The 25636-nt window shown below is 37.2% G+C and overlaps 1 protein-coding gene across 1 annotated transcript in view; it reads left to right on the top strand.

Annotated features, from left to right (window-relative positions):
• Positions 1–25636, top strand: part of TTC3 (tetratricopeptide repeat domain 3) — a 121357-nt gene that overhangs the window by 3167 nt on the left and 92554 nt on the right. The window contains exons 2-10 of the mRNA XM_058427849.1: positions 11477–11631; positions 12063–12105; positions 12429–12579; positions 13032–13119; positions 14473–14526; positions 15532–15652; positions 18171–18256; positions 19571–19665; positions 20793–20855. Of these exons, the coding sequence (XP_058283832.1) occupies positions 11477–11631; positions 12063–12105; positions 12429–12579; positions 13032–13119; positions 14473–14526; positions 15532–15652; positions 18171–18256; positions 19571–19665; positions 20793–20855 (856 nt within the window). The remainder of the gene's footprint in view (positions 1–11476; positions 11632–12062; positions 12106–12428; positions 12580–13031; positions 13120–14472; positions 14527–15531; positions 15653–18170; positions 18257–19570; positions 19666–20792; positions 20856–25636) is intronic.

Here is a 25636-nt window from a genome sequence, read left to right as displayed (position 1 = left end):
GAGCCCCAGAGGAGTAATGAAGATTTGCTAAGGAGTGTGTGGGTACAAATGATGTTAATGAATCAGTTTCTAGATCATTCCATTCCATAGGTACTCTTTCCTAAAAGTGGTAACGCCTGAGGCCTCCTGCTAGTGCTACTTTCTCACCTTATGTTTCTTTTTTTTTCTTTTTTTTTTTTTTTGAGACGGAGTCTTTCTCTGTCGCCCAGGCTGGAGTGCAGTGGCGCAATCTCGGCTCACTGCAAGCTCCGCCTCCCGGGTTCACGCCATTCTCCTGCCTCAGCCTCCCGAGTAGCTGGGACTACAGGCGCCCGCCAACACGCCTGGCTAATTTTTTGTATTTTTACTAGAGACGGGGTTTCACCGTGTTAGCCAGGATGGTCTCGATCTCCTGACCTCGTGATCCGCCCGCCTCGGCCTCCCAAAGTGCTGGGATTACAGGCTTGAGCCACCGCGCCGGGCCCACCTTATGTTTCTAACATTGCACTTTACATAAGAAAGGCAAACCACAGGTTCTTGTGGAATCTTACTATTGCATTGCCCAAAGTGGGAAAACTCCCTTGGGGAAAACAAAGGGTTTTTTTTGTTTTGAGTGGAGTTTTGTTCTTTTTGCCCAGGCTGGAGTGCAATGGCACGATCTCGGCTTACTGCAACCTCTGCCTCCCAAGTTCAAGTGATTCTCTTGCCTCAGCCTCCCAAGTAGCTGGGATTACAGGCGCGCATCACCACACCCGGCTAATTTTGTATTTTTAGTAGAGACGGAGTTTCACCATGTTGGCTAGGCACGTCTTGAACTCCTGACCTCAGGTGATCTGCCCAACTCAGCCTCCCAAAGTGCTAGGATTACAGGCTTAAACCACCGCGCCTGGCCTACAAAGGGATAATTTATAGTGTTAGGGAAAGCCCCTTTTAATCCTGGCACTTCCCCATCCATTTCCTTAAGAGATTTATTTCCAATAAAGTTTCATTTTTTTTATGTTATCAGCGTATATTTTTTGGCCAACTATATGCTGGTAATAATTGTACATTTAAAAGAATCAGATATCAGTTTTACTTTAAAATGTTACTGTGATATTCTAGAAATTCACCCTTTGCAGTTATTTAATCTTACGGTGATATTTTTTAAATGTCATCTTAATGGGTAAAGAGCATGTAATTTTAAAAAGCACTTTTGGTGGTTTGCGAGCAAAAAAAAAAAAAGGTTGAAATACCACCATGTTAATTTGTTCAGCAGCAAAAGAAAAAGGGCCGGGCGCGGTGGCTCACGCTTGTAATCCCAGCACTTTGGGAGGCCGAGGCGGGCGGATCACGAGGTCAGGAGATCGAGACCATGGTGAAACCCCGTCTCTACTAAAAATACAAAAAAATTAGCCGGGCGTAGTGGCGGGCGCCTGTAGTCCCAGCTACTCAGAGAGGCTGAGGCAGGAGAATGGCGTGAACCCGGGAGGTGGAGCTTGCAGTGAGCCGAGATCGCGCCACTGCACTCCAGCCTGGGTGACAGAGCGAGACTCCGTCTCAAAAAAAAAAAAAAAGAAAAAGAAAAGAGAAAGAAATACTGCCGTATCACTATACTAAGCTGTTTGCTAGAAATGGCATTGCTAGATCAAGGGGTATGAATGATCAGCTTTACAAAATAATGTCAGATTGCTTTCTGAAGGGGTTGTATCAGTTTGTACTTTGGCCAGCAGTTTTGTCTGTTTATATACTTTCATCAACAGTGTGTAAGAGTTACAGTTGATCTACAACCTCTCCAACACTTGTTATTGTCAGACTTAATATTTGCCAATGGAATGGGTATGAAATGATGCATCATTGTGGTTTTAATTTGCATTTTTTGTTATTAATGAGATTGAGCATCTTTTGTATGTTTATGAACTGTCTTTGCTTCCTTTTTATGAAATATCCAGTCACATATTTTACCCTTTGTTCTGATGAGTTGTCTTTTAAAACGATAAACTGGTAACATTGATTCTGTGCATTGTAATTATCTTTTTCTGGCTTGTGGCCTGTCTTTCTACTCTTTATGGTGTATTTTGGTGAACGGAAGTTCTTAATTTTAACATAATCTAATTGGAACCTTTCTTGCCCTGGGCTTATAAAGACATTCCTCTGTTTCTTTTTAGTGGTTTTAAAATAATGTCTTCCACATTTAAGTTCATAATTTATCTGGAATTGATTTTTGTGTATGTTCTGAGATAGTGATCCACATTCGTTTTTTTTTTTCTCCTGTGTGGTTCTAATTATCCCTGTACCATGTATTGAATTGGCCCTCTGTTCACCAGCGGTCCGCTGTGCCATCTCTTTTACATGTTTAGTTACTACCTGCATGGGTCTGTTTTTGGCTTGCCTTTCTGTGTCACTTGTCACCTTGTCTGTCTCTTGTGTTCATACCACACTGTCTTAATCATTAATACTATAGTTTTACTTGAAATCTTGGTATCTGGGGAGGACTTGAATCTCACCTATTTTTGGTCATTTGTTCTTAAGGATTAGCTTGTTACATGACATGAAAAACCCTTTGGGTATTAATTGGAATTATTGAACCAGTTTGGGGGAGAATCGAAATCTTTAAGATTTTTATCCTTTTTATCTAAGAATATGGTATGTATCTCTATTTATGTAAGGTTTTAGTGTAGTTTTATAATTTTCTCCATAGAGGTCTTCTACTTTTTATATGTTAATTCCGATGTTACTGTTTTTGTTGCTATTATAAATGGTGGTGTTCTTAAAGATTCTATTTTAACTTATTTATTGTTAGTAAATATTTTAACTTATTTATTGTTAAATAAAAATTTAATGAATTTTTAAAAATATTGACCCTTTAGTCATCCACTTGATAAACTTACTACTTCTAATATTTTTTCTGAAATTCCTTTGTGTTTTCTGTGTGGATAATTATATCATTTGCAAATAGTGACAGTTTTGGTTCTTTCATTCTAGTTATTTTTGCTTTTAATTTATTCATTTTTTTGGTCTTAAATGTGCTGGCATACTTTATACTTAATGTTCAATGGAAGTGATTAGGGTTGTTCATTAGAAGCGATTATGGTGGGCATAGAGGTCTTGTTCTCAATTTTAAAGAGAATATTTCTCAGCTGAGAATAACATTTGCTATGAATTTTTGTAGATATCTTTGATTAAGTTAGGGAAGTCTTTGCAGTTGTCACATGCTTTTCTGCATTTGTTGAGAATATCTTGTGTCTTTTCTCCTTTAATCTGTTAAATGTAATGAATTCCGTTTTATAGATTTAAAACTTCATTTTCTTTTATGTTCTTTCTTGAGATAAACCTAAATTGGTCTTTATGGATTATATTTTTATGAACTACTAGATTGAGTTTGCTCATATTTTGTTTAGATTTTTGTGTCTGTTTATGACTAGAATCACTTCTCATTTTTCTTTATTGGCTGTCTTATCTGACTTGGGTATTAAAGTTACACTGACTTTATACCATGAGTTAGAGAGTAGTTCCTCTTTTTCTGTTCCCTGGGAGAGTTTGGATTGGAGTGATTTGTTTCTTAAAAGATTGGTGGAACTTAACTATAAGGTCATTTGGATCTACTGTTTTCTTCTTGGAGGTTTAGTAGTAATTAGCAGTTGAATAGTCGTAGGACTGTTCAGGTATTCTATTTCTTTTAGTCAGTTTTGGTAAGTTTTAGAAATTTGTCCTTTCATCATAATTTTTAAGTTCTTCACATCAAGTTTATGGTATGGTTTTTGTTTTGTTTTGTTTTGTTTTGTTTTGTTTTGTTTTGTTTTTTTGAGGTGGAGTCTCCCTCTGTTGCCCAGGCTGGAGTAGTGCAATGGTGCCATCTCATTGCAACCTCTGTCTCCTGGGTTCAAGCGATTCTCCTGCCTCAGCCTCCCAAGTAGCTGGGATTACAGGCGTGCGCCACCATGCTTGGCTGACTTTTTTGTATTTTTAGTAGAGACGGAGTATCACCATGTTGGCCAGGCTCCTCACAAACTCCTGACCTCAAGTGGTCCGCCCACCTCGGCCTCCCAAAGTGCTAGGATTACAGGCATGAGCCACCGCTCGTGGTATGGCATTAATTCTCTTTTTAATCTCTGTTTTATTTGTATATGTGTTCCCCTTTTCTCATGTTGAATATTATTTATGTCTGACTTCTCTTTCTTCATCAGTCTTAGTAAAAGTTTGTCCATTTTTAAAATCTTGGCAAAGGATTAACTTTTGGCCTAATTTGTTCTATTATTTGTTTTTTATTTCATTGATCTTTTTTCTCTTTTATTATTTCATTTTACTTTCAGTTTATTATTTTACTATTTTTCTCACTTAAATTACACACTTAACATTAATTTTCAACCATTCTTACTTCCTAGTATAAGCATGCAAGGCTGTAAACTTCCTCAAAGTTCATTTTCGCTTATCTAACATAGTTTAATTTATAGTGTTTTCATTAACTTTCAAATCTAAGTATTTTTAAAATTTCTATTTTGATTTTTTCTTTGACTTATGAGTTACTTAGACATTTGTAAATTTTCAAATGTGTCTATATTAAGTTGTTTTCCTTTAATTATTTATTTCTTAATTGTGTTGCCAGAGAATATTTTATCTTTTTAACATCTTTTTTTTTTTGCCCTCACTTTATGGCCTTGTACATAGTGAATTATTAGAACTGTTCTGTGTATACTTGTGAAGAGTATATATTCTGTAATTGTGTCGATTAGGTAAAGCTTGTTATTTGTGTTGTTCTGATAGTCTTTATCCTTATTAATTTTTGTTTATCCTATCATTAACTGAGAGAAGTGTGTTGCAATATTCCACCATTACTAGTTTCTAACAGATTTCCTGTACTTCTAACAATTTTTGTTCTTCTGTATTTTGAGACTTTTATTAGCTACATGCAAGCTTAACATTATTTTCCTAGTGGCTCGAACCTTTACTATATTGTGATCTTCTCTAAGTTTGCTTCTTTGTCTTACAGGCTTTTTTTCTGATCCCATCTTTCTTTTGGTGCTAATTTACCTGGAATATTCTTTTCCTTCATTTTACTTAGATTTTTTTTTTAGTGTCCTTACACTTTAAATGTCTCTTATAAGGGACATGTGACTGGATTTTTCTTTTAATCTCACCAGACAACTTCTGTCTTTTAATTGGTATGTTCCAAGTGTCTTGGTTGGTGGTTGACTCGGTTTTAGATATTTTAAAAAGTCTAAAAGTATTTTTATTTTACCTTTGTTCCTGACAGATCGTTTTGATGGATGTGCAATTGTAGGTTGGTGTTTCTTTTCTGTCAGTAGTATAGGAATACTATTCTGCTGTTGCTTATACAAAGTGTGCTGCTTGTTTATTTATGCTTTTTTTTTTTTTTTTTTGAGATAGAGTCTTCCTCTGTTGCTAGGCTGGAGTGCAATGGCGCGATCTTGGCTCACTGCAACCTCCGCCTCCCGGATTCAAGCGATTCTCCTGCCTCAGACTCCCGAGTAGCTGGGACTACAGGCGCCTTCCACCATGCCTGGCCAATGTTTGTATTTTTAGTAGAGCTGGGGTTTCACCATGTTGGCCAGGATGGTCTTGATCTCTTGACCTCGTGATCTGCCCGCCTCAGCCTCCCAAAGTTCTGGGATTACAGGTGTGAGCCACTGTGCCCAGCCTATTTATGCATTTTTGAAGAAAATATCCTTTTTCTTTTAGTTACATTGGATTTTCTGTCTTTGGTGTTACATCATTTCACTTCTAAGTCTAGATAGAGATTATATTTACCCTATTTTGGATGCATGTGTTTCATGATTCTACATTTTGTCTTTCATGAGATCTAGAAGTTTCTGAGCCCTGTATTCTTTAAATATTATGTCTCATTAGTCTCTTCTCTCCTGCTGGAACTTTAACTGGATACATATATACACTAAACTGTTTCCAGATCACTTATTCTTTATCTTTCATATTTTTTATGTTTCTCTTTACTGGAATTTACAGTGCTGGGTAATTTCATAAGGCATATATTTTAGTTCACCAATTTTCTCTTCAACTGTGCCTAATATCCTCTGTAACCCATCCCATCTCTTTTTTTTCTTTTAACAATTGCATTTTTAATTACTTTTTTTTTTTTTTTTTTTTAAGTTGGAGTCTCGCTGTGTCACCCAGGCTGGAGTGCAGTGGCGTGATCTCAGCTCACTGCAAGCTCCGCCTCCTGGATTCACGCCATTCTCCTGCCTCAGCCTCCCGAGTAGCTGGGACTACAGGTGCCCGCCACCACACCCAGCTAATTTTTTTGTATTTTTAGTAGAGATGGGGTTTCACCGTGTTAGCCAGGATAGTCTCGATCTCCTGACCTCGTCATCTGCTCGCCTTGGCCTCCCAGAGTGCTGGGATTATAGGCGTGAGTCACCGTGCCTGGCCGCATTTTTAATTTCTAAAAGTTATGCCTGGTTCTTTTTTGATATGCCCAGTCATTCTTAATGTTCTCATGTTATATGCTGATTTTTGTGACTCTATAGCTATTCTGTAGACTATATCAGACATTCCCAATGTCTGATATCCTTTAGGAGGGGGATGTCTAAATTTATTGCTTTTTTTTTTTTTCTGTTGTGTCTCCCTCAATGTAGCTGTCACCTCATGTGTTTGGTGATCATTGATTATGAACTTCTGTTTGATCTTTGTGGGAATCTTGAGAGTCTAATTTGAGGATGCTTTCTTTCTGAAAGCATTTCTATCAGCTTTGTCTGGGAGCCAGGAAGTTTAGCTGGCATCACTTTTGAGTTCCTACATTTTGCTTCTGGCCCAGGGCTCAGTGTCCTGATCCTATTACTGCTCTTGGCACCACTACTTGTAGCACTAAACTGTAGCCAAGTTTAATTTCTAGCTCAAGGTTTGTTGCTTTTGCGTGGAGAGGATGCCTTCAAATGTTCCCTTATTTCCATGATCTCAGCAAAAACATCCAAAAAGTGTTTTTTTTTTAAATCTAGGATCTACCTTTTTCCTCCCAACAGTACATTCCCCCAGAGTGTCTAGTTCACCATAACTGATGGGATCAGAAGCTCTTTATTTTAATATTTAATTTTAGTAGTATATTTTTGTTTGATTGTATTATAAAAAATTCTATGATACCAAACAAGCTTTCTTGGTGATATCAACATTTCTATTAAAGCTAGTTTACATCTAAGTTAAGATTTGAGTTATCCTAAAGAAAACTACATCTAAGTTAAGATTTGAGTTATCCTAAAGAAAACTATTAAGTAAATAGCAGTACAGATGACAAGTGGATTGCACAATATATCCTCTGGATCCATAGTGACCCTACAGAGATAAACCTGTGATGGTCAAACAGTGTGAAAACTGCTGTCAGAGACATGGGCAGGGTGCTCTTGTTTACAGAGGAGAGGTGCAAAAATCAACTTGATGGTAGTGGGAAGATCAGGAAATGCTTCCTGAAATTGGGTATTAAGAACTAATAGACATTAGGTGGTTGCAGAATAAGTTTTGTTTAGGAAGGACAAGCAGTTGGGTATGACTGGCTTTTAGGTTGTGTGTGGTGGAGTGACTGGGGATAAACGCAGGAGCAAGATCACAAAAGGTCTTCTATGCTTAGGGAAGTTGGACTTTATTCTCAAGCTGAAGGGAAGCTGTTGCATGGTTTTAAGCAGTAAAGTGATATGATCAGAGTTTTAGAGGATGCCAAGATTGAAGGCAAGTCTGACCAGTTAGGAGACTGCTTGTTAAATTAGTTCAGAGGAGAAACAGTGAAGGCAGTGGCACTGGGCATGAAGAAGTATATGTGTGCTAATTTTAGATTTCTTAGGGAAGCAGAAATGACAAGAGTTAGTGGTCCGTTGGACAGAAATATTGAAGGAGACTGGGGAGTCTAGGTTGACTCCCAGGGTTTAGGTTTGGGCAGTAAAATGGCATGTAGAACAATTAACTGATAAACAGCATACAGAAAGAGGAAAGAACTTGGTTTCATATGTTTGTTTTTGAGGAAAAGATGTTTGTTTTTGAACTTCCTGATTCAGAGGGGCTTGTGGGACATCTTGGTTAAGATCCTGTAGTAGTTCTAGTAGGGTCTAGAAGTCAAGAGATATAACCCCGCCTGGAAGGATTTGAGAGTCTTCAGCATTTAGAAGTTTGGAAGCCATTGTTTACTGCAGTGCATATGAGATAATTTAAACTGGTACATAGATAAACACTTGAAAAAATTTTAATAGATAGGAATTTAATGTGTATGACAAACATAACTTGCACATCTAACCTTTGATAATCATGGACATCATCACTTAGGCCAAGTAAGCTCAATAAAAGGGAAATATTAACTAAAAATATATGTGATACATGGAAATGGCAAAAATCACGGTGAAGCTATGCACACGATGCAAGTTCAGAAAGTGCTGTGTTAAGTCATGGGTGTGGTGGATAAATTCACCCAAGGAGAGAGTAAGAGTGAGAAGAAAAGAGAGTTGACATTGGGTGGCGGGGAATGGAGACGAAGAACCCATGAAGGAAACTGAGGAAGAGCAGCCAGACGAATAGGAGGAAAACCAGGAGAAGATGGTCTTTGGAGTCCAAATGAAGAGTTCTGAGGAGGAAGTGGTCCACAGCGTCAAGTAAGTTGTAAGCTGAAAAGTGCTCTTTGGATTTAGCAATTAAGGTAGACTATTTAGCTGGAAGCATCCAAACAGTGGATTTTAAAAATACTCATCTAACATTAATGTTAATGATAGCTGGTATTTATAGCATTTCCCATATACCTGGTACTCTTCTAAGCTTTTTACATGTATTAACTGATTGATCAGTTAGGTAGTATCGTTATCCCCATTTGATATGCAAGGAAACACAGAGGAAGCACAGAGAGGTTAAGTAACTTGCCCAAGATCACACACCCAAGGAAACAAGAGAGCCAGGATTCAAGCCTAGAGTCTTGGCTGCAGAGTCCATGTTCTTAACCACTTTGTCACATTGCCTCTCTAGTTAAAAACAAAATACAAGGCTGGGTGCGGTGGCTCACGCCTGTAATCCCAGCACTTTGGGAGGCCGAGGCGGGCGGATCACAAGGTCAGGAGTTGAAGACCAGCCTGGCCAATATGGTGAAATCCCGTCTCTACTAAAAATATAAAAATTAGCTGGGTGTGGTGGTGGGCGCCTGTAGTCCCAGCTACTTGGGAGGCTGAGGCAGGAGAATCGCTTGAACCCGGGAAGTGGAGGTTGCAGTGAGCCGAGATCGTGCCAATGCACTCCAGCCTGGGCGACAGAGTGAGACTCTGTCTCAAAAAAAAAAAAAAAAAAACCAAAACAAAATAGAAAATAAAATTACCCCAGTGTCGTAATTACAGTACAATTGGTGCTGTGTGTTGTTATCAGTGAGATTTGCTAGGCTTGATTGACCAGTATCAGTCTGCCAGGTATGAGCACATTAATTGTATTGTAATTGACGCCATGATGTGTGGGCTGTGACAGTTCTTGGCTCTTTCTGTATTTTATGCCAAAAAATTTGTAAGACAAGTGAGATTAGCATATACCTCATATTATGTGCTATAGTTTGGGTGTTCCAGTATCATGTTTTCTGGTCATTGTTCACTTTTAGAGTTAAATTTTTTAAACTCTAGAAATATTCATGCAGAATAGGTCAGGTTCTAGACATTATAGATAACCAGTCTTTTGTGGAAGGTCATTAATGATCCTAATGAAAGCAGTTTCCCTTGAATGGTCGAAGTGGAAACTAAATCGTTAGGAAACTGAAAGTGAATGGGAATGGAGGATTCAGATAGGTGAAAAACGAAGAGTTCTTGATGAAGTTGAAGAATGGCTGTGGTAGGAAATCAGGAAGACATGAGCCATAATGACTCTTGGCTATGGTCAGAGAGGAGCTAATAAAAGATTTAACAACTGGTTTCAACCCAGGTAGTGATCCGAGGTATCACCCTGGGGTGGGAGAGCCTAGTGAGGTAGGCAGTGAAGTTCATGTTAGTTGAGGAGGTTGTTAAAATACAAGGTTAGGGGATTGTGTGCGTGGACCTCGATGTGGCTGGGATGATGATAGAATTTGGAGGAAAGAGAAAAACACTGTGAACTAGTTGCCAGTGATCTTGAAACATGACAGTAACCAAGAGATAAATAGGTGACAATGACAGGAAAATTAGATGTAGTAAAAGAGTGTTTGAGAGCAGAAGCTATGGCAACTTAAGACTGGATTTGAATCCTTCCTAGGTTGGTGACATGAGCAAATTACTTGATTTAAGTGAGAATTTTCCCATCTGTACAGTGGAGATGACGATAATTGTGCCTGCTAAGAAGAATTGCTGTGAGGATTAGTGAAATAATGCATGTAAAACATTTGGTACAGTACGTGACACATAGTACAAATAGTTTGCTAGGAAGATTGTTATTATTCTTCACTTGTGACATTGTGAAGTTTTCATACAGCAAATTGGACATCATGAGATGGATTGATTAAATAAATAGATTTGAATTTCAAGGACTGGTAGTGGTCTTGCTTTGGAAAGAAGAAACTTGGTTTATCCTAATAATAGTAGGCTAATAATGGTGAAGTGATAGGTACAAGGAATAGTGTTAATGATATGCTGGTGATGATAGGAAAAGAAAGCCATTGTATGGGCAAGAGCTAGAAGTAATAAAATGGTGCATTTTTCAGTGATATTTGGCCTATGTAGCTATTCTCTGATAACTATAAAAATCCTTATTATTGAAGTTTCTTCAGGAAAAAAAACCTAGTCTGAAACTTTAGCACTAATCCCCCTTGCCCCCCATTGAAATACGTATTTTTAAAACATGGCTTTTGATAATTTGAGGGTTTTTTCCTTTTTGCGATTTAGCAGTGCTGATTGTATATTGCAGTAGTTGTGAGAGCATTAGAAGCAGCAGTCGATAGGTGGATGGAAGGTCTGGATGCCGCCTTGGGGAGTTAGGAGATTGGCAGACTTACCCTGTACCACTCTAGCCCTACTCCTTTGCCCAAGACAGAAACACACTGAGAGATGGATAGGAAAATATGAGCAGTTGATAGGAAAGTTCTTAGTGGAGTCAGGATTTAGGTCAGGCCAGGAGATTGAGAATATAACAGTTTGTGTATGATGAAATGGCATATTTCACAGAATGCAGTAAAAGCAGGTAGGGTACAAGTGCAGCAACCGGAAGATGTCTTTTCTTCATTCAGCAAACATTTATTTGAGAGCTTACCATGTGCTAGGCACATACAAAGATAAATAAGATGCCCTTAATGATCCTCCATTTAAAGGAGACATGTAAACAGGTTAACTTAGAGTACAGATGGTGAATATGTGAACCTAAAGAAAAGAAGAAATAGATTAAATTATCTGGAGAGAGTCAGAGGAAAAGTCAGCAGAATGGGGACGAGAATCTTTCGGAGCTCAGTGTTCTGATATGCGTTATTTCCTTGGGGCATAGGTTCCAAGTATTTTTCTAATATACCATAGAAGCCAGGAAAACTTTATTCTGTTATCTCAAATGATTTAATTACTGACTTGAGTTTGTGTTGTCTCCTTAGACTTGTGCATCATGGACAATTTTGCTGAGGGAGATTTCACTGTGGCAGATTATGCCTTGTTAGAAGATTGCCCTTACGTGGATGATTGTGTCTTTGCTGCTGAATTTATGACCAATGATTATGTTCGTGTGACTCAGCTTTACTGTGATGGAGTGGTAAGTAGGTTTGCTAATTTTTCATTTTTGACATTGTGTATTGAAGATTTTCTGGTTTAGGGCTATCTGAGTAAAGAAGTTTTTGTGGTCCGTGCGTTTTGACAGGGAGGTACACATGCTGTTGAAAAGTTGATTTGAGAAGGGAAAGTAAGCACTGGCTCAAAAATAAGATTGTGGAATGACAGAGAACGAGTGGTGGCAAAAGGTGGTTTTCTGACAGGGGATTAGAAAAGCTCTTGGGGAGAGCCATAGAAGCAAACTCAGGTAATACTATAGAAAGGGTCTCAAATTAAGACTCATTGGCTGAAGATGTGTTTGAAGCATATAAATAAATGTCCACTGAAAGGTCTTTGGTTAGTTCTGATAATCCTTAGATTAAAAATGAAGAACATTTCACTAGACACCAATCAAAATAATTTTCTTCTTTTTAGGGTATGCAATATAAAGATTATATCCAAAGTGAGAGGAATTTAGGTGAGTACATTGGTATTTTTAATGTTAATTTATGGAAAGACTATAAAGGGAGGTCCATCCATCCTGTCATAGCAATACAACAGATTTATATGCCTTTTAAAAATGTATTCTTACTAGTTTTTCACTAGAAATCAGAGCTTTTCTTTGTTAAAATAGAGTTTTAGCCAGCACTTAAATATTCTTAACATTTAGCAGGCGAAAATACTTCATTCATTCATTTCTTCCCTCTCCATATCCATTTTTTGCCTTTTTACTATTAAGTGTTGATTCATTAAAAAATGAGGCACAAACATTAATTTTAAACTTTTTTTTTTTAAATTAAGAACTTGACATCTGCAGTGTATGGTGTAGTAAACCAATTTCTGTCCTGCAAGATTATTGTGATGCCATTAAAATAAACATCTTCTGGCCACTTCTGTTTCATCATCAAAACAGTTCTGTAATATCACGATTGCATCCCTGTGTGGACGCCAAGTAAGTTACTATATGTTACTCATTTTGTATGGACAGTGGTAAGCATGTTACTCAATACCAAGAAATGCAAGTTCAATGGAAGGCTTATGTCTTATTCTTGTATGCCGCTCAACTTTTGTCTAATAGGGTGGAAAAAACAAATACTTGAGATTTGGATATGAATGAATAATTGTAACATAATCAGTGAAATTCTGAAGAGTACTAGATGGTAGACTGGAAGCCGAGTCAGGAAGAATTAACATGTTTGTTTGTAAGTATCAGTGTTACAGTGCAGAAGAGAGGAAAAAGATACAGTATTTTGTTCATTTAATAAATAGCTTAGTTATTGTTACCTAGAGTGAAGAAAAAGAGAACTTATTTTTTAATGGTTTGAGATATGTAGCTAAGCATAAAGTTCAATGAATTTGTATATATGAGAATCTAATCTTTTAAAAAATAAATTTGTCTTTAAGCAATTCACGTGCTTCTGAGATAAATTTGAAGAAATTACAACATCTTGAGTTGATGGAAGATATTGTGGATTTGGCAAAGAAAGTTGCTGTAAGTGGTAGAATGTAGGTTCCCCCGAGCCCTTGGTTTAAATAATATAAGCATTTATATGGTGTTAGGCTCAAATGACTAATTTATAGCAAGTAACAGGTACTGGTTTTAGTTTTGGTTAACCTGAGATTAATCTGCTGTCCATCAGTGCGTGCTCAGTATTTGAGAGATCAGGGAGATGGCTGCTGTCATGGTTCTACGCTGGGGACCAGGACTGCATCTTGTCATTAAAGGATAGAAATTGGAACTTGTCACAGAAAGTGGGGTATGGGTTCATGGAAACCTTTGCCACAGGTTCTGAAAGTGATGTGCTCTATCTGTTGATATAAAATCACATCACCACCAACAAATATTTTGTCTTTGGGTAGGTAGACTTTATCAGGGCAGATTTGAGGAGGTGTCCTTCCTTATACTATTGAGATAAGTTGAGAGTTTTTGTGGTTTTTACTTTTTTTTTGAAAGCTATTGGATAGCTTTTTAAATTTCAGTTGGTTATGGAGTCAAGTGTTGTTCTTGGTACTATTAAATTTAGAAAGGGCATTCTGATGTTTATTTTCTGCAGTAGTTATTTGCAGTAACATACAAGCCAGTGTACCTTTATAAAAAAATTTAAGTGCAATGAACTTTATTATTATTTTTGAGACGGAGTCACCCTCTGTCGCCCATGTCGGAGTGCAGTGATGAGATCTTGGCTCACTGCCATCTTTGCCTCCCGGATTCAAGCGATTCTCCTGCCTCAGCCTCCCAAGTAGCTGGGACTATAGGCGCCTGCCACCATGCCCGGTTAATTTTTGTATTTTTAGTAGAGACGGGGGTTTCACCATGTTGGCCAGGCTGGTCTCGAACTCCTGACCTCAGATGATCCACCCGCCTTGGCCTCTCAAAGTGCTGGGATTACCGATGTGAGCCTGTAGAAACCTCGCCTCTACTAAAAATACAAAAATTAGCCGGGTGGTAGTGGCACGTGCCTGTAATCCCAGCTAGTTGGGAGGCTGAGGCAGGAGAATCGCTTGAGCCTGGGACGTGGAGGTTGTGGTGAGCTGAGATTGCGCCACTGCACTCCAGCCTGGGTGACAGAGTGAGACCCTGTCTCAAAAAAAAAAAAAAAAAAAAAAAATTCACATGTCTAAAGATTACACTAAGTTATTTTACTACTAGAACCCTAGGGGAGACTATTTTGGAATTCTTGTCTTAGGGTCTTAAGGGGTAACTTGGTCAATGTAAATGCTTGTCGGAAGTGTACTACTGTGTACATATAGTAGTGTTCCTAAAATGTAGGCCATTTTTCCGTTAGAAAAGTCAAGTAGAATTGACTGAATAAGGAAAAAAATGTGTCCTTTTTTTATTTTTCAGAATGATTCATTCCTTATTGGAGGCTTATTGAGAATTGGTTGTAAAATAGAAAATGTAAGTGTTAAACACTGAACTTGGCACAGCCAATGTGGATGAGTGGCAGTCATCTCACTGCTCATTTCCCCTTGTATTGAGTCCATACACTTAATGTTCTATATGTGGTATTTGGTAGTATTGACTTCTATATTTTCCTTAAGGAGACTCCTCATTTTAGGGGTTTGGATCATTTTCTTTTTTTTTTTTTTTTTTACCCATGTACATAGTGTAATTTTGAGCCTATTTTACAAGTGGATTCCTTTTCTCTTTTAGATTATTTACCTGGCTTATGTTTCCCCAAATGAAATTATTAGGCCTCTGGTATGAATATTTTTTGATATGTAATTACTAGGTAATCTCCAGATTCAATGTTAAACCAATTTTTAGTGATACTGATGCCATAAACATCTATGTTTACCTTAAGCCCATTGTTAACTTTAATTTTTGAAGTTACTTTAGACATTAGAAGTACAAATAACATTTCTGTGAATTCTTGATCCTTCATGGAGATCACTGCACTAAGTGCCCATTTGCCCAGTCACATTTTCCTCTTGTTCTTTATCTCCTTATTCTTCTGTTTGCCACAGACCATGTACGATATGTAGTTCCTTTGGAGAACTTTAATCTGTAAATTTAACCTTGGGGTAAGGATGGAAGTCTTTGTGTAGATGAGATCTGAGAACCCTCATCCACCTTGTTATATTGCACTTGCCTGCTACCCCAGGCAGTCTGGCCAGGTTGTAGACCTCAAATTCCAGTCTGTAGTAATTGCAGAAGCATCTTGAACTCTGAGGGTAGCCTGAGGTCACCTGAAGAGGTAACATATATGAGTCCATGGTATCTGTTAATTTATATGTCAGAGTCTGTCTACTCTAGGTTACATGCCAGAGTAGCAAAAAATAAGTGGTTGTACCAGTTTTGTATTAAGGATCTGAAATACTTGCATAGGATGAATTTATAATGCCACATGCAAATTTAGAATTAATAACCAAAGCCCCATTCTTCATTTCTCTTTTGAAACAGAAAATCTTGGCAATGGAAGAAGCTCTGAATTGGATAAAATATGCAGGCGATGTAACAATTCTAACTAAATTAGGATCAATTGACAATTGTTGGCCTATGTTAAGTATTTTCTTTACTGAATGTAAGTATAAATGCTTTAAATTTTTACTTGACTCAGTTTTTAAAGGTATTTGGGAAAATGAGATCTGTAGTTATGTGATTTCTGATTTATCTTAGAATTTCAAAAAATGTTTTTATTATGTATGACTGCAAAAGAATTTCTTTTTTTTATTATTTTTTATTTTTTTAATATTTATTTATTTATTTATTTATTTATTTATTTTGAGGCAGAGTCTTGCTCTGTTGCCCAGGCTGGAGTGCAGTGGTGCAGTCTCTGCTCACTGCAAGCTCTGCCTCCCAGGTTCACGCCATTCTCCTGCCTCAGCCTCCTGAGTAGTTGGGACTACAGGCGCCTGCCACCACGCCTGGCTAATTTATTGTATTTTTAGTAGAGACGGGGTTTCACTGTGTTCACCAGGATGGTCTTGATCTCCTGACCTCATGATCTGCCTGCCTCGGCCTCCCAAAGTGCTGGGATTACAGGCGTGGGCCACCGTACCTGGCCGAAAAAGAGAATTTCAAACTGGTAGTTTTATTCTATATTTTCTGTCTTAATTATTTTTATGGCATTGTACTTTAAAAATTTTCACTGAATGGATATTGTAAGTTGTTATATGTAATACTCAAAGAGACCACAACTGGATAGTCTCCTTTGTAAGAAAAAGTCACTGAAGCTAAGCTTAGGATTTTTATTTTCTTCATGAATCTGTTATTCTTTTATGTATGAGGTAACTGGCTTACATATTTCTTTTACTTTGTGAAATATTTTTCTTTAAAGCATTTGAATATTAGCAGTGTTTTTATACTATAGTTATAGGAATCTTGAAACAGGAAAGGTTTGGCTTTTCAGTAGATGATGACCAATAATTTACCATCTCTGCTGAGATAAAGGCAAATTTTGCACTATTGACTTAAGTGCTAGAAAGGAATTAAATGAAGACACATCTTTCTCATAGGTTTATTAGACACTGGGGTGTATTACACTGATAGAGGTTGTTCTCTTCATTGTTTTGGAGGCCCTTAATTATAAGCTAGATTTTATGGTGGAAGTAGAGAAGCAGTATCTTGTATTGGGTACACCTCTTTAGGCTTCTAGCTGATTTTTTACATTCTATTTTCTTTATAATAGCTCTGCAAGGTGGCTGTTACTATCTTTATTTCAGCAGTGAGCACACTGACTTTGAGAGGTTAAGTGTTGTTTCTGCAGTCTAGTAAGTAGTAGGTAAGACTAGATAAGTCAGATCTCTCTGATCTCAAAGCCCAGGTTTTATTCCATGTAATCTTACTCTGTCCCTTAGAATTTCTTTATTTGGTGACTTTCCTAGGTCCTTTATTGAATCTTAAATTTTAGATGCTCTTTTCACTTTAGAAATGAATATGTTTGGCTAGAGGCTTAACTATAGTTTTGTTGCAATAAATTTTTTTTTGCCACTTTAAAATATCCTTTTTGTATAATAGCTTACAATGTAGAAAATGAGCCTGATAAACTTTAGTTACTTACTGCATCTTAATTAGTTTATTAAATTTTTATAATAATAGTGTTTCAAATAACTTCTCAATGTAACATTATGCTCATGAGAGTCAAAATACTGAATAAAAACATTTGAAAGTATTTATTTAAAATACGTCGAGCATCAAAAATCCAAAATCTGAAATGCTCCAATATTTGAAACTTTTTGAGCTTTGCTATGACACTCAAAGGAAATGCTCGCTGGGCGCGGTGGCTCACACCTGTAATCCCAGCACTTTGGGAGGCCGAGGTGGGTGGATCACGAGGTCAGGAGATCGAGACCATCCTGGCTAACATGGTGAAACCCCGTCTCTACTAAAAATACAAAAAAAATTAGCCAGGTGTGGTGGCACATGCCTGTAATCCCAGCTACTCGGGAGGCTGAGGCAGGAGAATCGCTTGAACCCGGGAGGCGGAGGTTGTGGTGAGCCAAGATCATGCCATTGCACTCCAGCCTGGGCAACAAGAGTGAAACTCTATCTTTGAGTTTTGATTGGGATATCACCAGTATAATCAGATATCCAAAATCCAAAATTATCCAAAACCAAAACATTCTGATCCAAGGTATCTTTATATTAAATAGATTGTAGAAAGTAGTTTTCCAGGTTTTTGTTTTCATGCATTTTTATTGAATATTGTGCATGGTACACCATACATGCTTGACAATGTTTATTGAATTGACTTAAGTAATTATGTGGCCTATTTGGAATATGTTATGACAGAGCATTTATTGTACATACAATTACAACTAATATAATAATAAAGGTTTTTTATTGCTAGAAAGAAAAAGTGAGATTAGATTCATAGCAAGCAATAACTGATGTTTTCTGCAACATTTTATCAGTTTATTTTTTTTACTAAGTTATTTAATAGACATAAAAGGTTACAAGAAACATGTGCTATTTAGAAAGAATAATAATATAGGACCTTTGTGGACTCACCTAACTTAAGAATTAGAATATTATCAATACCAATTTGTTTTTTTTTTAACAAATGTTCTCTCTTGCTCTCTCCTAAAAATAAAATTTAGACAAGTACCACATAACTAAAATTGTAATGGAAGACTGCAATTTGCTTGAAGAACTTGAAACTCAAAGTTGTATGGATTGTATAGAGGTAAGAATGAATATTATAAATATATTTTAAGATTTGCCCATTAGAACTTTTAACACTCAGAGGAAGTTAATAAAACTGCTGACAATATACAATTCATAAAATTGGATGACATATTTGAGGGAAAGAACTAATATCTTGATCAGAGTTTTCTAATGATTTAAAAACCATTAATTGAAAGTGAAAATTTGGTTTTTAAAAACTTGAGTCTTTAATGAGTTCAAGAAATATGATTTTCTTTGGTAACAGCTGAGATGTAATTCACGTGCTACACTGTTCACTCTTAGGAAATAGGACTTTAACTCAATTTTAAAAAAGGAATTCGGGAAAATATTTAATGTTCTATTGAATTTCCTAATGCTGTTGATATGATGTGATGTAGTTTATTTTTAAAAAATTGAGTGTTCGAAGTGAAAAGTTTTAGTTTTTTCTCTAGCACCTTTCATATATATTCTCATTAACCTACCAACTCATGCTTTGCAATTAATCTAATCAGCATTGCCTCTATGTTACTGATTTATATATGTTTTTCGGCACTAAGGCTTCTTGAATAATATCACATTTGCTAATCTAAAGTTAAAATTCTACTTTGCATCTATTTTTTAGCCTTATTACCTTATTTGCCTTATTGATAAGGTATATTTAAAAGTGGGTCTGCCAAATACCTCACAAAAATTTTAGTAATTATTCATAATGTGATGGTTTTGTTTACTTTTTAATATTCTCTAACAAAGTTAGTGTTGAGTCATTCAAGACAGGTTTATTTAAATATATATACCGAGGCTGCGCATGATGGCTTACGCCTGTAGTCCCAGCACTTTGAGAGGTTGAGGTTGGAGGATTGCTTGAGTTCAGAAGTTCAAGACCAGCTGGGGCAACATAGCAAGACCTGGTCTCTACAAAAAATTTTTAAAAATTAGCTTGGCATGGTGGGGTGCACTTGTAGTCCTAGCTACTTGGGAGACTGAGATGGGAGGATCCCTTGGGCCTGGGAGATGGAGGCTACAGTGAGCTGTGATTGCACCACTGCCCTCCAACCTGGGTGACAGAGTGAGACCCTGTCTCTAAAAATACGTGTGTGTGTGTGTGTGTGTGTGTGTGTGTGTGTATAGTGTGTGTGTGTGTGTGTGTGTGTGTGTGTGTGTATATATATATGTAACAAAATATTGGGTATTGTAATCTCATTTTCTACATAAATAATCCCCTATGTTATTTCTGATATCGAAGATAGAAATCCAGATCCATTTTTCCTAGGTATTGGGTTCTTGATTATTTTTGGAGCTAATTGATGGGTCTTCTTTCACCTTGGTTTCTCAGCAGGGAGAACTAATGAAAATGAAAGGAAATGAAGAGTTTTCCAAAGAAAGATTTGATATAGCTATTATCTATTACACCAGAGCCATTGAATATAGGTAAGAGCAAATAGAACAAAAGAGATCCTTTTTCTGTGGCAGATCAAGTTAGAATGGTAGTCAGAAGAAATAAAAACAAGACAGAGAACTGGAGAGTATCTTCCAACTTGTTATGCAGAATAGATTTTCTCATCCTTGGGCATTAGAAGCATTGGAGATGGCCTGGGTGTATGAAGCTAACATAGTAGCATAACTCGAGCAAGTCAGGCAAAATTGTGAATTTTCTCTTCCATTTTCTTTAAAACTTTCCAGCACAGAGTTACCTCTTTTGTCTTGTTCTCATTTTGCAATCAACCAAGTCCTCCCAAGTTATTAACTGGTCAAAATGGATTAAAGGATTAGTTCTTAGTGGTTAAGATGCCACCCATTCAGGGTTTTTTGCTTTCTAAGAGGGAACTTTTACAGGATAATTGAGAGAATGCATACACGCTCTCTACCTTGTCTTCTCTTTGCTCAGCTGCTAGAATTTTGTAGCTTTCTTCCAGATGTGCCTCATAACTGTGCCCCTGTTGTCTCAGTCGGGCCACTTAATATTGTAGCAGCCTTTGAAGGGTGCTCTGTAGCCACTGCTCTTTTTCCTCCCTTGTGCATCTCCACAGGGAATGAGGGAATCCGGTTAGTGTACCACTTCTGAAAGGCTGCTGCCCTATTCTTTGGAGGAAAGGGAGATATGTTTCACCACACAGTCAGATAAAACTAAAAAACAAAAGTTCAAATGAAGCCATTTTAATTTGCAATTACTGTAGGCTTCCTTTCTCAGTTCTTTGTCAAAACGACATAGTCCTGACTTATTATATAAGTAATCCTATCCTCTAGAGTTACTCTGTAGTTTGCTAGCTCTTTAATATGTCTCATTTGATCCCCCAACAGCCCTATGAGTTAGAGCAAGTAGAATTATCTTCATTTTGAATATAGGGAAGTTTAGGTTGGTTCAAACACAGTTACTTTTGTAAGAAGTGAAGGAACGGGGACTTCACCAGTTAAGACTCCAGGTCCTATATTCTTTTTGCTCTGCCACACATACATAAAGTTTAAAAAAAGTTTTCTCATATCTTATGTTTTCTGCGTGATTTTTATTTATTTCATGTGTAATGTGCTTTACTGACTAAAGATTGTGTCTTTTTAAGACCTGAAAACTACCTTCTTTATGGTAACCGAGCTCTTTGTTTTCTTCGTACTGGACAGTTTAGGTAAGTTGGTTAAAGTATCTCAACCACTGAATTATTATGCTAAATACCCATTTTTGGGAAACTTTTCTGTTTTGCAGGTATACAAGAAAATCCTTGACTAGTTCTTTGGCAGAAATACTGAAGTGGTTAAAAGAGTATTCTTAGGCTTTATATATAATAACAACAGTGACAGCAGCGGCTATTCTGATTGAGTGCAGACGTATGTTAAGCATTATTTTAAGTGCTTTGCATATGTTATTTAGTTCTCACAGCACCCGTAATAGGTAGGTAATGTTATAGTCCACACTTTACATGACCAAAGTGTACCACTAGTAAATAGCGATACCAAGATTTGAACACAGATTTTATCTGATGATGTCAAAGTCTGTGTTTATGACATCTATATTACCTCTTTATGCTCTGTTAATCATATAGTATAAAAGAAGCATTTTCATCGTGTCTCTGTTTATCCTGGTATAAAAATTAAGTAAATATCCTTCATAAGTGAAAGAAAGCAAATAAATTTAATATTATGAGAGTGGAGTCATAATTAATTCCAGTTCCTTATATTGAATTTGAGCTGAGTTTTTATTTGTTAGCTAAGAAAGATTGAGAAAGATACTGCACCATGATTTTATTGTTCCCCAGTATAAAATCTTTAGAACATAAATTATAAGCATTAATATTGAGCAGGTAGACTATTATATTTAATTTTGTCCTGCCTTACTGTAAGAAGGGTGTAGGGTGGATTCAAGAATACATCCACACAGTAGACGAATATTCAAAAGAAAACAAACCAGAAAATGAAGTTGGAATCTGGGATTCTCAGAACCAAGCTACACAGGCATAAGGTCCTGCATAGGTATTAGTTATAATTCATATTTGCCTCTGGCCTTCAGCCGCCCAAAATGAAATGGGAAAACTTGACAAGTTGCTTAATTCTCATTGTCCATAAAGAAACAGGACACCAATTGGTCAGGTGAAGCAGTTTTCCTAGTGTTTAGTTTTGAAAGAAGTTGGGCTGTAATATTAATTGAGTGATGGAGTAGAGAATAATCTCAGCAGTATCTTATGCATAGCAAAAAACTCCCTGAAAGCAAGTTTTGGGTTTCACAAATACGTTTTTTTGTGAAGTTTTCTCATGAAAGCTCAGAGTCTGCTATCAGTTGTTTTTCAGTGAAAACACTTTTATGGGAGGGTGGGAGTGGGGAAGGTAGTATACTCTAAGCATGTAGCTTTAAAAATAACATTTATTATGTTTTTCTTTTATTGTAAACAGAACACATTCTCATGGTAGAAAATTTGGAAAATACAAGAGTTTAAAAAGAAGAAAATAAAAATCACCAGTAATCCAACCACCTTGGAGAATACCGCTGTATTAACGTTATGCAGCTTTTAGATGGCTTAAGCCGTGGATAAACCGAGGCTATCTAGACTAGAGGAATGGATGGGCTTGACACAGTCTTCCATCAATACCACTGTCCTCAACGGGTTCTGACAAGAAATGAGCTGCAAATGTCTTTAGGTTATTGCTTCTGGCTAGGTCCAGAATTGCATTTATTTTGTGCTGTTTGAAGGTGAATTTGTATGCTTTCAAGATCAGATGAATAGGTTGGCAACTTGGCTAGCCTCTTGTGAAAATTGAGGTGCCTGTCTGAAATATTGCTTGGCAGAAGGTTATCCACTTTCCACCTCTGAGAGCTGAGAGGCAAACCAGGGTGTTTCTGCTCTCTTTCATGAGTGTTGAATGCTAGACACACAAGGAAGATCCTTCTAATACCTTGCTGCAACAGGAGGTGAATCAGAGTAGAAGTACAGAAGCTAGGTAGCTTGGTGAGGTAAAGGCTAAGAGCAGCTTGTAGATCTATCCTTGTACCTCCTTGGTGATGGTCTAGCTTGTGGTTTAATACCATCTACATTTCACTAAAGCCAGGTCAGCAGCATTGTTCCTTTGTTTCTTACTAGGCAATCACCAATATATATTGGATGCCTATTTTATGCACGAAGTGTTTTACCACACTGGTTTTGCTGGTGTTTCCTACCTCCTCACACATTGTCTATATGATTTGCTCAATAATGTAGGGATAATGTTTTCAGAGTCCATAGTATATATAACTCCTGATCAGTTGACTAGGTGGTGTGACTTAAGGAAAGAACACGTTGCCAGTAATTCAGATGTGCCATTGACACAGGAGGACCCATGCCTGAGAAAGACTTATCTGAGTTACTGAGATTGAGATGTTTTGAAGCTCCCAAGCAGAGGGACGCTGGATCTGCTGTGGAAATCTGGCTGAGCAGCTGCAGGGACAGCTGGGGGTAAAACATCCACACTCCCCCAGTTTGCCAAGGATGCATTCCTCAGCTGTTCTGGAAGGCCAGACTTCTTATCTGCTGTCATTGAAGCAAGAATTGAGATGGCCAAAGAGAACAGAAATGGGACAATTTAATACTAGAAAGGAATAAAAGGGTTAAAGTCTTGAATGCTAAAACTTCTGAAATAATTTATCCTAAAAGATTAGAAAATATAAATTGAAACTTTAAATGAAAAAGAGATTCAATTTAAAAAAGAACTTTGGCAAGATTGATATCTAAAAGGGTAAAAATAATAATACTGTATCTTACAACACGGTTATCACTGTTCTGAGCACTTAATGTGTATTAACTCGTAAAACCCTCACAACTGTGTGAGGTAGGTGCTACTGCCTCTTTACAGATGATGAAACTGAGGTATAGGGAGGCCAAGCAAAGTGTCCCAGGACACTAGGTGGATGTGATGGAGCCAGAATTTGAACCCAGGCAGCCTGGATATAGAGTCTCTACTATTAACCACTATGGGAAGGTGGTGATAGAATAAAAGGGAACGTGAAAGTTGAAAAAATTAAAAAATAAATGGTCTAAATAGTCAATAAACGCTTATGAGGAAATGATTATCCTTCCAGGACATGTAGATTAAAAACTACGAGTTTCTCATTTATACCCATTAGGTGGACAAAAGCTTAAAAATCTCATAATACCAGGTGTTTGAGAGGATGTGGAACAAAGGAGACTGTCATATTCAGCTGGAGAAAGTGTAAATTGGTACAATCACTTTGGAGAGCAATTTGACAAGGTGAAGATGTGCATACTCTGCAACCCACTTCTAGGCTCATATCCTCTGAACTCTCAAATGTGTACCCAAGAAGATATGTACATGCCTTCATGATAGCATTGTTTGTAAGAGTAAAGAAATGGAAACGACCTAAATGGCCATCAATAGGGGAATGGATAAATATGGTATATTCATACAATGGAATTCTATATGGCAGTTAAAATGAACGCAATGTTAAGTGAAAAAGCAAGTTGCAGAATGATTTGTACACTGTGATGCCATTTATTAATGTTTAAAAACATGCAAAACAATATGCATGTATACAGACTGTGTATTAACAATGTTAAAAAATCCATGGGCATGTTAAACACCCGGGGAGTGGCTGGGGAGAGAAGGAGGGAAAAGGGATTGGAGTTGGGAGGGATGGTACACAGTGGATGTCAACTGTAACAAACTACTACAAAAAGAGCTGAAGTATATGGCAAAATGTTAATTTCTTGCTAAGGTGGTATGCCATTGGTACACGGGTGTTCATTTTGTTAATGTTCTCTGTACTTTTATGTATACTTGAAATATTTGATAAAAAGTAATACAACATGTAATTAAAATGCACATGATAAAAGGAACAGAAAAAGAACAAAAACAGTGACCACTAAACATCAAGGATAAAATAGTGAACAATGTTCTTGAAAAGAGAAATATAAGTATTGTAAGGCCAGTTGCAAAAGCATGAAGTGTGCATGGGGAAGCCTGAAGTGAGGTATATATGGGGAAACAGATGCTTCGTTCAAACATGGTGGCAGTGGCAGTGATGATTTTAATGCCAAAATAGTCATGCAGTTTGTAAATCCAACCAGTTTTGGGTGAATATAAGTTAGGCCAAGAGCCTTTCAAAACCCCCCCGGGCCTGCAAATGTTGCGCTTGGAAAACGCAGGAGATGGGGTTGGAGTGAGGCAGGGGTTGGGGAATTTCGCTGCCTCCTGTGCCCCCACTCCTGCCGCAGCCTCTCTCCTTCAAATCTTCACATTGAAGATTGTGTTTATCCCAGGACACCTGGCTTAGAAGATGAGATGTCCGTTTTATTCTGCTCCTTCTCAAAGTGTACTTTTCAAATATGAGTTGGTAACTATAGGGCATTTGAGAGTGATCATTGTAATTATAGTAATCAGAACTTTTCAATTTAGTCAAGAATCTAGAGAAAGGAATCAGTCATATCTGTACCTTCTGCAGTTCCAACAGCTTATGTAATGTACATGATTAGGCTTTGCCCACTTACTGTTCAGTTCCTTCTTGTGGGACTTGTGGAAAATTCAGATTCTTTGGTGGGATGTGATGAACTGTGTAAGGGCAAATGTTAAGGTGTTTACTTGAACTGTTGGTATTCGTTTAAGTATTTACCCATCACATTGATAACTGCTTTCCATCAGATCCCAACCGTGATTGGTAGCAGACAGACTTTAATTAACTCCTCTCTTGTTGCTTTTTTTCCCCCCTAAATTTGTCTAAGACTAGAGATATAAAGCACTGTATGTTTCTGTGAGAATTTCACAAATTCCTGTGTGTGTGTGTTGGTTTGGTGAATTATTCCTCACTCTGCCTTCTGGTATGGTCTCTTTATTTTTACTTAGAAGCCACTGAATTTGCTTTTGAAGAAAACGCTTTTTTCAGTCTTCTTTGGGGTATACCCCCTTTTTAAAAAAAACAGTAACAAAT

This window comes from Hylobates moloch, unplaced genomic scaffold (genome assembly GCF_009828535.3).
Source record: "Hylobates moloch isolate HMO894 unplaced genomic scaffold, HMol_V3 SCAFFOLD_14, whole genome shotgun sequence".
NCBI classification, from domain to species: Eukaryota; Metazoa; Chordata; class Mammalia; order Primates; family Hylobatidae; genus Hylobates; species Hylobates moloch.
Note: the sequence above shows the minus strand (reverse complement) of the source record. Positions and strands in the feature narration are given on the sequence as shown.